We start from the raw sequence: 12,384 nt of genomic DNA on the forward strand, positions 1-12,384 counted from the left end.
TACTTTTCAGGAATGCAGGTTGGCATAGACCCTTGGAAGGTTTCTAGACCCTGGGCAAAACAGTATTTGGCTGCATACTTGTTCCCTCACACAGGAAAAATTAGATTTGTTATAAATCTATTTTTTAAACTTAATAATCTATCTTATTTTTTCATGTTAATGCATATTACTCTACTTCTTTTTAAAGACTGCCTATTTGTCCACTTTATTAATGTATTTAAATTAATTTAACCAATCCCCTATTGATGGGCATTTAGATTTTCAGTGTTAATTTTTCTATGTAGTGCTTTAAAGACCGTTCTTCTTCGAGAATCTCTGTCAGTATTTCAGCCTATTGATTCTCCACATGGAGGCTGGTCATAGCTGGCCTCCAGGTTATTACTACTATGATTTCATGAACTGCTTTAACTTCTGATTTGTGTCACCATAATGAGGCAGGGAAAATGTGAGTTTCTAGCACCATCAGTCAATAAATGGATAATATTCACCATACAGAAATATTCTGCTACATACAGAAATTATTAGGATGGCTCTGCTTCAGATTTTAAAGGGGACATTTTAGGCTATGAATCCATATTTTAATTATATTTGCTAAAAGATGTTTTTCCTGACAATCATTTCACAAGACTAATTTATATGTTGAATGGTTAAGATACACACACCTACTGTTTCAACCCTGTTAAGCTGTGATCTTACATATGACCAGAAGAGGGAGTTTTTATTGCTTCCTTATGCTATAGCACCTATTACCTGGCTGGTATAATTCCTCCCATGCATGTTTTAGTCCAGGCCCATGAAACAAATTAGTTTGGGGCAAGAGGATAGTGGCTAAATTTAGCTATTTCCTTCCTGTTGCCACAATGTGTGTATAAAAATCCCAGTCTTAGGTTTACTTCTACATCTTGTTTTTGAGTTCTCAAATTTAACTTCAGAGACATTGTATACCTTTTCCTCTTGTATGTTTGAAAGTTGAAAAGACAGAAATAAGGAAGGTAATTATCTCACTGTAAAAGAAGTTAAAATACAAACAGTATACCCCTAATCACACATGATAGAGTTCATGATTTGTATTTTCCTAGGGTCAAAAATAAATTTTAAATGAAATTTGTTTCATTGCTTCTTATGTTTGATATTTTTAAAAGATTGTTAGACTTCTTAATACTAGATTTGTAGTGAGCTTTTGAAAGTTAAGATGTTTTGCCTGAGTGGCTAAAGCTTTTCTTACTGTGCTCAGTTGTGCTTCTTGAATCTCAGTCTGCTTGGCCAAACAAATGAAATGGGTGTAATAACCAGGATAACTTGTTCGATATAATACCAGAATTTCATATGTTTAATTTTTTTTAAATTCCCTTCACAGTACATTTTTTATCACAAAAATCTGTTAAAATAGTTTTTCTATGGGTTTTTATTGATACATAAATATATGAAATATACACACAGCATATATTTTTATATAGATGCATAAATGTAATAATCTCAAACATGCGATTTTCACTTAAGCCTACTTTTTTTTTATTTCATCGGCCTTTTCTGACTTCTCACATTCGTCAACTTAATAGTCCTTTTTACTCTATAAACCATCTATTCCAGGGGTTCCCAACCTCTGGGCCACAGGCCTCATACTCGTTCGTGGCCTGTTAGGAACCGGGCCACACAGGAGGCAGTGAGCGCCAAGTGAGCAAGTGAAGCTTCAGCTGTATTTTCAGCCACTCCCCAGCACTAGCATCACTGCCTCAGCTCCACCTCAGATCATCAGGCATTAGATTCTCATAGGAGCACCAGTCCCTGGTGCCAAAAATGTTGAGGACCGCCGATATATGCAACCTGGTACATTCTTAGTATGTAACTTAGTATATATACATCCTTCCATATATTTTTTTTATGCTCATAACTGTACGGGTACATATAATCCTGTGTTTATATGTAGGGCTTATAAGCAGGGGCTTTTAGTCATAGTTTTACAAAAAATGGATCATATTATGTATACTTCTGCTGCTTTTCCACTCAACTATATCACATGGAAATCCATTCACATCCCAGGATAACACTAATCCCCTCTTTTAAATGATTGCTTACTGTTCTAAGGTATAGCTATACAGTAGCTTCCTCAGCCAGGCCATCTGTCTGAGGACCTTAACTTTGTTTCGTGCTTTTGGCCTCTTTGAACAAAGCAGCAGGAACCACCCTGCTACATATGTCTGTCCTTAACTATTGGTGGTTTTGTTTTGTATGCAATAGAGTCTCAAGAAAGGATTCTTGGATCAGAAAGGGAATTTATTTGCATTGTTAATAGTTGCTCCTAGACTGTTTCCCAAAAAGGCTGTAATCCTTTATATCTCTACTACCATGTATAAGAGTATCTCCACCAGAAATAGGCGTTTTATTTATTTTTCTAAACTTTTTTTTCTAAAGCCTCATATTATTTTACACAGAACATACACACACATATGATTAATTTTAATCTGACTTTGAAGTAAATTTCTCTAACAGGTGCAAATTTTTTTTTACTACCAGAGTGGCATGTACCTTCTGAGTTTACATAATATTAATGCTATGAGGCAAAGGGATCTTTCAAAATGAGTGATGATTTTTTAAAAATATTTGAACAATTACAGGCAATTTTTCCAGCATCTGTGGGAAATTTCTGTTTTTTCTTTATGGTCTTTATCTTAAGGGAAGAAATCTAGTTATTTTAGGCTGAATTGTTCTCTGAAACATGCGTAGTCTCCTAAAAGAGAACAATTTTTGTTGAGCTTAATTGCAGGGCCAGTAAATAACTATCGTCAGTTTTATTTCTGATCTCAATATCTTTCTTGCCTTTGGAGTGATTGCTCACCTTTAACAGTGTTCATTTTGCGTATCAAATGATGACTAGGCTGAGGTCAGACTGGTTTACACAAAGCCCATGTAAATCAGGCCATGTGGTTTTACTTTGCCTACCTTCAGACAATTGGAACAGCTGAAAAGGGACACTCACACATGAAGTGCGGCTGAGCCCTGAAGGAGCCATCCGCAGAAAGATCAGATGATGGCAGCCAGAGGAAAGCTGCTGCGTGGTATTAGCCCCCAAGGTGAATTATCCTCATTTAAACTTTATCTCCCACCTCTCCTAATCCAGTGTGAGTACCTAATGAGCACTGGATAATAACAGCAACATTTCTTGGTGAAGCTAATCTGATTCTGGATAGCAGGCTTCCAGGCCCACAGCTGAATGAATTGCTTGGTATTTCTAAGTTTGAAAATACTTTCTCTCCCTTTCAAGTGCTCCTTGGCATCAGGTAAGGAATGTTAAAGCTCCTGTAAGTGCCAATTAAGGCCAATTATAACTCGCTCGGCCTGCTGAGACAGTGAAGTGGAGTTAGTGGAGACTTGTTGTGCTTCTGTAAACTAGAGAACTGGCTACTGACAGGAACACAGTATTTCCCAACTGCCAACAGCTTGTTTGTTGCCCTGCAGTATGCCAAATGCCACCTCTGCTGGCTTCTTAGGGATTTGGTTTAGGAAATCCCATGATTTGTTGCGGACTTCACTAATTTCTATAATCGAAACCGCTGTCTTTCTCTTACTCTTCCTTTATTTAAATAATATTCACCGTTCAATTTCTCCTTGTTTCTAATCATAATAGCTAATATTTATTGAGCATTTAAGATGTGCTGGGCACTGATTACATGTGTTACCTCCTTTACTCCTTACCATAGCCCTGTAGAATATGGCGGAACTAGTGCTTCTCAGGGGAGGACACAGAACCTAAGAGACAGAAGTCTCTTGCCCAAGGCTGCACAGCTGAAAGTGCTGAGACTGCAGGCTGGCTGCCCCTGAACCCAAGCCCTCTCTGCCCCTCCTAGTTGCGGTTGGTTTGCTTGTTTGCTGCGAGCGGGCTAATTCACAGAAGAATTTGTGTCAGTTCAGGACTCCCTTTGTGCAACCAGAGTAAAATTGATGAGTGCACACCATCCACACCAAGCCAATACCTATAATTTTTGGTCTGTAGGCATGGTTGTTATTCTATTAAAATGGTATTTTAGTCTGTGGTCTTTTTTTAGTCTGTAGTCTGTTTATTTTTTCATAAGAAAAAAGAAGACCATGTCCCAGACCTAGATACTTAAATATGAGCCATCATTGGGGGATTTAATATCAGTATAAACTTTATTTGGATAGGATATTGGGAAATGGTTTGAAGAAAATAACACTTTCCAAGCCGAATAGAACTGTATTTGCTTAAACATTTTATCCAGGTCATTGAGAGGCGTATGCATGTGTTTAAAAGTTTAATTTGAGCTTTATGCCCAGATTCTGTGTATTTGTGTCAATTGTACACAATTACATTTTCCTGGCTTATACTATCATTCTTTTTGATGTAGATCTTAAAAATAAATTTAAGTTGTTTCTCTCTTGTTTATATATGAAACTAAATGTAGACATGTGTTTGTAGCATTTAAGAACATTTGCTGAAATTCACCATGGTTTTGTCAAGGTCACAGAAAGACTTCATTCTCAGAACTGTCATAGATTGGCTGGTTCTAGTAATGATTGTTTTCTTGCACTGTCATCATCTACAAAAGGGAATATTAGAAAAGCAAGCATTTGTGCTAGGAGACTGGCAAGGAGGCTGGTGTCCAGTCTGATAGGTGCAATGGTGTGGATCTGAGTCTTAGTCTGAGAAAGATCCTCTTATCTCAGTTCTGTTCTACAATTGATGACATCAAGGAGACTCGTCAGCTGCCCTTGGGGAGGGCAGGTGGGTACAGGTAACAATGCTAAGTAAGACCTACAATCAAGTAGTACCGCAATGGGTCTTTTTCCTATTAGCTTAAGAAAACCTTCAGTGAATTAACCTAAAATTCTTATTTTTGCTAATTAACTTTTGAAAGATTTGCTCATTCTGTCCTAAGACCCACTGATGGCTCTTTCCTCATGTTCTTCTGTTGTCTTTTAAGGACCACCATAATTTTATTTGTTTGTGATTAAGAAATCTGGTGGGAGTTGAAAGAGTAAGTTTCAGAAAATTCTCTGGACCTTAATATTGTTACCATGGTTAGGATCCGAATGGTTACTATGAAAATAAAGCAGCATGGCTACTATTCTTTTATTTTAGAATAAATTTAGAATTTGTATCTGGTCTAATAGAAGCCATTTCCTATGTCTCACAACTCATTCTCACCCCTTCCAGGCCAAATCTTTCTGCACATGTAATTCATGACTTTTTGCCAGATATTCTGCATGGGGAGATGGGATTCTGTAGAGGAATTTCCCCTCTTCCTTTTGACATTTAAAAGTGTTCAAGCTAAACTATCAAGCATCTGAGACTATTTATGCAGCCTTTAATATCATAAAACTCAGATCAGTTGGCTGTTTTTTACCATGTCTCTTTGACAGTAAGATTTGATGATTGACAAGAGGGGTAGTAGTGATGTAGGGAGTATAATAGGGCTAAGATAGGGAAACAGCTAAACCAGGAAGCCACTGTTTACAAAGAACCACTTAGAGCTAAGTTTTTGGATTATGACTATAAAAATTACCATACTTTTGTCAGTCATCCATTGATTGAACTCTGGACAATCAGATGTATATTCTTCTGAAATTAAGCATACTTTTACAACTATACACAGAAAAGGGGTTAAGATTTTTGTTACTAGATTTGGGGAGAAAAGTGCGCTTGGGTATAACAGACTTGTATTTTTTTAAAGTAGAGATCATGAGGAAATAAAATGTAGAGAAAGCCTTACTGCTATTTATATAAATGTATAACTTTAGGTCTATCGAAGCTTAAAATGTAGATTGTATAATGAAATTAATCATGTAAATTTTCTAATATACCTGGTAGTAGTAGTGTCAGTTTAAAAGTATTTAGAAAAATCATGGTATGAATAATTCACATTTTAGCAGGTTAAATTTATAAATTTCATCTTCTTCAGTTTTGGCAAGTTGCCTTTCAAATACAAGGATTAATTTACACCAGCCAGGACGCCTTATATGACCATATTAGATGAAATTAGACTCCACCCCTTGTTTTCTGTTGATCTGCCAGGACCTTTGTAATTCAAGTGCTTTTTACAGTAGTAGCAAATGTTACATAAGACCAAACATGGAGCATATTTGGAGTTGGTGGGCAGACCCAACTCATGATATAAGCCTGCAGTAGCAAGTGTGCAATGAAGCACATCCAAATTATGTGAATGGAAGGTAACAAGAAGCCTCTCCAGAACAGCCCTTCCTCCGCACAAGGGCTGAAAGCTCCACTGGGTAAGTTTTCCGAGACAGTTTTCAGAGGCTGGGCTTGGCTAGGGGCCCAGTTCTGGATGAGCTTACAGAAGGTGGGTTAGGTCTTTGCTAACATTACATAGAACTAAGCAGAGTGGGAAGAGTTCGTTCAGGCCTGTTTCTTCCTGTCATTTGTCCTGTCCTACCAGCAGGCCCAGAGCGGTATGCTGCTGAAGTGGAGGAGAGAGTAAGCTCTGCAGAGCTAGTGGATCAGAGTGGGTAATCGCAACAAGAGGGATTAGCTACTGCAAGCCGTCCACAGGAGCCATTCTGAAATGTCATTTGAGTAATCTGGCCAGAGTTCAAATGCAGACAGGAGTTGAGTTTGCTATTAACTCCAACGAAATGCTGAGGTTTGCACCAAACAGTTCCCGTATCTCAAAACAGGGAGAACATTGGTTACGTCGCTCTCTAAAAATGGAGGAACGCTGTAACATGCTTTAACTGTTTGCTTTTTATCTCACTTGTGGTAAGTGAGGTTTCATGACGGGCAGTTCATAGTGTTTCCTGTAAGAATGTGTTTGAAAGCTGTTTTGTCAGATACTTCAAATGCACAGCAAAGTTTCAAACAGAACACTGTGTCAAGAGGAAAAACAACTTCAAAAAACAAACAATAATCCTGGGAAATCATTCAGTAACTTCTTAAATTATTGAGTGTGTAAAAATGTAATTAATGACTGACTACCAGAAAAGACGGTTTTTGTTTTGTTTTGTTTTGTTTGCAGTTATTAAGGTAACCAGTACAGTTAAGCTGATTCTTCTGGGGTGGGTTAGGAGACTGTTCTCGAAGTTACCTTAACTATCTCATGCCTCCGTCTGCAAGCAGGAAGTGAAGTGACAGTTGAGTTCTTTACTTTTCACTGGATTCGAATTTCATGCCTTCTGCAATTACGAGCTTGACCGGATGGTTTTAATTGAGGTTGAAATGTAGCTACCGATTTGAACGACTTTAGATACAAACAGATCTTAAACCTTTAATCAAATTGTTGTTAATTCCCTAAAATTGATTTTTCTAAAAACTCTTACCTCTTGTGAGGCAGTTTTAGTTTTGCAGTTTCTGGTTTCATTTTTGAATATTGCTTTTGGTGTTTATTAGTTGACAGTCTCAGCCTATAGGTGGAGCAGATACTGTTTTTCTCTTTAGAAAAAGTAAACACGTGCTGCAAACTCATTGAAAACAGTAGCATTGTACAGTGGTAATGAATCACCCATTCCTTATTAATAGAGTGCCTAAGGAAGAAGGAGGCTTTCTGGACTGTTCTGATTTTGAGGTTTTTATCATTCCCATGTTCACGGTCTTCTCTCCACCCTCACCCAGAATAAAGTAAAATAAAAAGGATGGAAAACTAGTGGGACATAGCAATAAGGATGTGACTTACAGTGCAGTACTTTGAAGCAGATGGTGCTGTCATTCCATTGCACTTTGGACATGCTGCTCCTTTTCGGCCTGGGAAGACATTTGCACTCTGTGAGAATTCCTGTACAGAAGTTTCCATTAAATAAAGAAACAAACAAAAAAGAAAGAAAACTCCTCTAATTTGAGTTTTACCAAATTCTTTTAATTCTGTCTTCCCCTATCCTTGTGTGTGTGTGTAAAAATTGGATTAGAGTGGTAAAGACATATTGCTTTTCTTAATTCTCTTTTTGCATTTAGATGATAGCCTTGTATCTTTCATATGAGAAAAACTGTGGCCTAGGCCCAAAATACGACTACTGAGATGCTTGCTTAAAAACTGATATTTTTGATAGTTGAATTGTGCACGGTCTGACAAACTAGAAGGCTAAACTTATAATGATAAATCACAATTTATAGGTTGCATCTTTCCTAACAGATGATTAAATCAAAAAGTAGCTGGAAATTTGTGGGTTTTTGGTTTGGGTTCTTTTTTGGTTTAGGTTCTTACATGTTGATTCCTGAGGAATACAGACATTTCAAGTCAATAATGGGTGGGAGGAAGACAGAGGAGCAAATTTTGGGGACACGCTGTGCATCACTCAGGCAACAAGATCATGTTTGTTTCAGGTAGGATGATTTCTTGCTGTACTCTATGAGTATCATTTGGATAACACTGTGCTTCCTGAAGACAGCAGAAAGAAGTCCTTATGACTGTTAGCAAAGTAAAAGTGTCAGCCAGTGTGTCTTGCATTTCATGATATCCTGTAGTCAGAAATGGTGACAGTGAGATCACAAAAGTAGCATAGTTCTGTGGATCACAGAACTGCATATTGGTGGTTGTGTTTTGCTCGAGGCAGCTGCAGCCTTTTTCCCCAAAGGTACTTTCACTAAAAACATCTGTGGGTGTCTGAGATTCTCATGATAACCCTCAGTTAAGAGTCCACACCTGCCCAAGGTTCCAGGATCATAGGATGGAGCCCCCTTAGGGAAATGAACTGGTTACTCAAACCATTCAGTTTCTCTACAACTCTTACGACCATGATTATGAAGAAATGATGTTATACTCACAACTGAGGTGATTAACTGTTACACCATTGGGTAGCCCCTCTTTTTCTCTGTCATTTCATCTTAAACTATTTGGATTTTTTTAGTAATTTTTAAATGTTTGCAAAGAGCTACAAGTTAAGATGGCAGGGAAGGAGTACCCCCAGATAGTCCATAAGTTTTTCATATGTCTCACAAATATGAAAAGTCCAGAAAGAACAGTCCCATGGGAAGAATTCCTGTAAGGAGGATTATTCGAGGTTGCCATATTTCTACTCCTTTCTTAGCAACATTATTTACAATCCATTCACGCCTGTCCCTTCCCCCACTAGAGTCTCTCTCCCTTGTAATCTGCCCTTTGTGATCTGTTCTCTTTCATGCAGCCAGTGTGAATGGGGATACTGCAGTGTGCGCCCTGCCCAGAGATGTGGAAATGCCAAGAGACCTGGAATACTTTAGTGGGGCTTTTATTTCCGTCATAAAGCACTGACTTGAAGAGCTTGATAATTTGATTATAGACCTTTGGTGAAAAGTTGTTTCAAGTGGCCCAAGTGCTGTAAATGATTCTCTTTTCCGCACTTTCCCCTTATGTTTTAATTTAAAAGCACCTCTGCATTAGAGGGAGGAGAAATGCATTTGGCAGAAGTCACAGTTGGAGACTAATTTGTTAGGGCAGCCAGTGTTGAAATCATCCTTTTCAGTTAAATCTCTCTAGTGGAAATGATGCCTAGTGCTTTGTGGTAAAGACTTTTTCTTCTTCACTGTTTTCCAGTGTTTATAACCCATCTAAGCGTGTTCTGAGGCTGCCCCCAGCTCCAATTTTCGCTAATTTTCCTGAGGTCCGTGTGTCAGAGAACAGCTCTGGATTCCTTAATAAGATTTTAATGTTCCAGGGACAGTCCCACCAATTTGCTTCCTTTTTAGCATTAGACTACTAATCAGGTGTCTGGGGACCCTAAAGAAATTGGATCAAAGGAAAAGCAGATTTAAGATTTAAAAAGTATGTGACAGCAAGGAGTAGAGTAGAATTGTGTTTGCTGGTCAGATACACGAAAGTACTTTTAGAAAAGAATAAGAAAATTTACAGGGCAAAGTTGACAGTGAAAGTAGTGAGAAGACATCATTAAATATTTTATATCCATGTATAATCCATGGTGTGATTAAATGGTATACCAAGTATTTTTTTAACAATTACTAGGAAAAAAATAGGTAACTGTGATGTCAAACCCAATATCTGGTTTCACAGATATTGCTTATGTAATGCTAAATTAGATATGCCTAGTCAGCTACTGAAAAATGTATTAAGTAAATAATAGTCTAGATAAGGTGTAGATATGAAAGATCTGGAATGTGATTTCAGTTTTGAATCTCAAAAGTTTAGGGAAAACATTGATGTAGAGCAAAGTAGATGTGTAAAGAAGTTCTGAGATTTAAATATATGCGTAATATATACATATGTAATATATATTACGTATAGATGCAGTCTTAATTCATAGCCTGCCTCAGGTCCCATCTGAGATGTTTCTTAGGGGGTGGGGGGAGGTCATAATCCTTATGAAAGACAAATGATGCCCATTGACACCTCATGAGTTGTGTTTGGTGTCCTAAAAGTGAAGTGTGACAGTTTGGGTTAACTGGGGCTGTGTAAAAGCAATTTTCAACTTGGATATCAAAATAAACAATTATGTGAGGGGGCTGCTTAATGAATCACCCAAAATTTCTAAACTGAGGTTTTTCGGTGTTTGTAATTACTACTTGCTGTACCTGGCCAAAGGAGCCATACATGTTTACTTGTGTTTTACATTTTATAGCCATGTGTAAGCTTAATTATTTAAAATCCTTGCCTTAAATGGGAGCAGTTGTAGAGTATTAGTGGACTGGGGCTGTCAGAGATCCCATGAAATCATACATTTCTTGAAGCATGGATTGGTATTTCTCATAAAGCTTTTCTGTACAGAGTATGTACTCTGTTTAACCTTACCTGATCGAATCCATCTAAAAGTGTGAATTTCATTTAGAGAAACATTTGTGAGCTTTAGGAATCTTTGCATTGATAAGCTGCCTAAAATTTCCACCGCTGAACCCATAAACTTAAACTTCACATTTGTCCATTTCACCTGCAGTTCTTCCTGAGTGACTCGGTTCTGTCAGGAAAATGAGCCAACCTTTTATTTATGAAATTATTTTAGCTTAAATGAGCATCCTTTTTGGTTGGTATGAATTTATTTATTTTAAAATGAATTCTAGAAGTTGCTCCTCTGAGCTTTTATCTAAGAAGAGCTTAGTGTATTACTGGACTGACATAAACTAAATAAACTAAATTTGTACCACACTGGAGAAGATAAAGTGGATTTGGTTTGTTTTTAAGTGATTTCTACGTGCTTTGATAATCAGCAGGCCTTTCTCACATAAGTCTATAACTGGCATCAGCTGAACTAACAGGGCATCTGTCTTACTCCCTGTTGAGTTCCCAGTACCTGGTCCATAGTTGGCCCTGGGATGCAGGCTTTACAACTCTATCATTTAATTCCCAACAGCACTGCAAGGTAGGCTTGACAGGTTAAAAGGCTCTTAGAGTAGATGGAATTAGGTCATTTGCCCATGATCACCCAATTAGTAAGTGGCAGAGCAAGAATTTGAACTCAAATGTCTCTGACTCCAAAGTTCTTTTGCCCTTTCAGGTGATCTCTGAAACAGTATTTTTATTTTACTATGGGTTCTATTCAAGCTGGTTAATTACTCAGTCCACCCACATCAAGACTATGTACACAGTCCTAAGCCTCTTCTGGGAAGGCAACCAGGACCAGAGAATGCCTGGAAGTGTGCATAACTGTGCTGGTCCCTGGGGGCCATCCTAATCCTATAGAACAAGTATTTGCTGCTCCTACTGATGGTTCTTTATAGAATATATTCATCTCTGAACTTTGTAAGGTGATTCTTAGCCAAATCAGACAGCCCTACTGGTTCTTTGTACCAAAATTCACTCGTCAAACAATCTTTAATGTTTAAAGAACCCCTGAGCGGCAATAATGCTGCTGCTGCTGCTGCTGCTGCTGCTGCTGCTGCTGCTACACTGACCAAAAGCCATAGCTAATCTTTACGATAGCAACTTCCAAAATGAAAAGATGAAATCCACAACAACCTAGGTTTTCCTTAAACAGAGTCCAGATCCCAACTCAAAATTTACCAAAATTCCATCTTGACCCCATTGCATGTTAAACCTATGAAGCCTTTTTGCACTAATAGTTAACCTGCTTTTGTTAAGCAGTTGGGAAGATGGACTTCATATTGATATATGCCCTGACCCTCACCTTCACCTATTCTGCCTGCCTTTGGACCATGTATAATGACTTGCTATTATGCCACCTAAGGGCAGGTGGCTTGTACTGTGGTTTATCCTGGGTGCTGGGGTCAGCCTGCCTGGAATTGCATCACAACCCTGCCTCTTAACTAATTGGCTGACATTGGGTAACCAACCTGAGTCCCTTAAAGCTTTGGCTTCCTCATCTGGCAAATGGGGATCATAACAGTATTTGCTTTGTAGAAAGATGGTCAGAACTAAATAAGATAATCCCTGTAAATGCGTAATGTGATAGCTGACACATGGTTTTTGCCCAGTAAAGAATAGCAGCTATTGTTGTTGAAGGTGAGACTTTTAATCAGTCAGGTTTGGATTATAAAAG

The 12,384-nt window shown here is 38.0% G+C and overlaps 1 protein-coding gene across 4 annotated transcripts in view; it reads left to right on the forward strand.

Annotated features, from left to right (window-relative positions):
* ATXN7 (ataxin 7) overlaps positions 1-12,384 on the forward strand; it is an 84,746-nt gene that overhangs the window by 46,058 nt on the left and 26,304 nt on the right. Inside the window, exon 1 of one of the 4 annotated variants that reach the window (XM_023529683.1) lies at positions 6,006-6,243. The exons of 2 other annotated variants lie outside the window; for them this stretch is intronic. In XM_023529683.1, coding sequence (XP_023385451.1) covers positions 6,177-6,243 — 67 coding nt within the window. In that variant the 5' untranslated portion in view covers positions 6,006-6,176. Of the gene's footprint in view, positions 1-6,005; positions 6,244-12,384 lie in introns of those variants that run through there. One more of the 4 variants, XM_011358455.2, reaches the window with a different exon arrangement.

Source organism: Pteropus vampyrus, unplaced genomic scaffold (genome assembly GCF_000151845.1).
Source record: "Pteropus vampyrus isolate Shadow unplaced genomic scaffold, Pvam_2.0 Scaffold41, whole genome shotgun sequence".
NCBI lineage: Eukaryota > Metazoa > Chordata > Mammalia > Chiroptera > Pteropodidae > Pteropus > Pteropus vampyrus.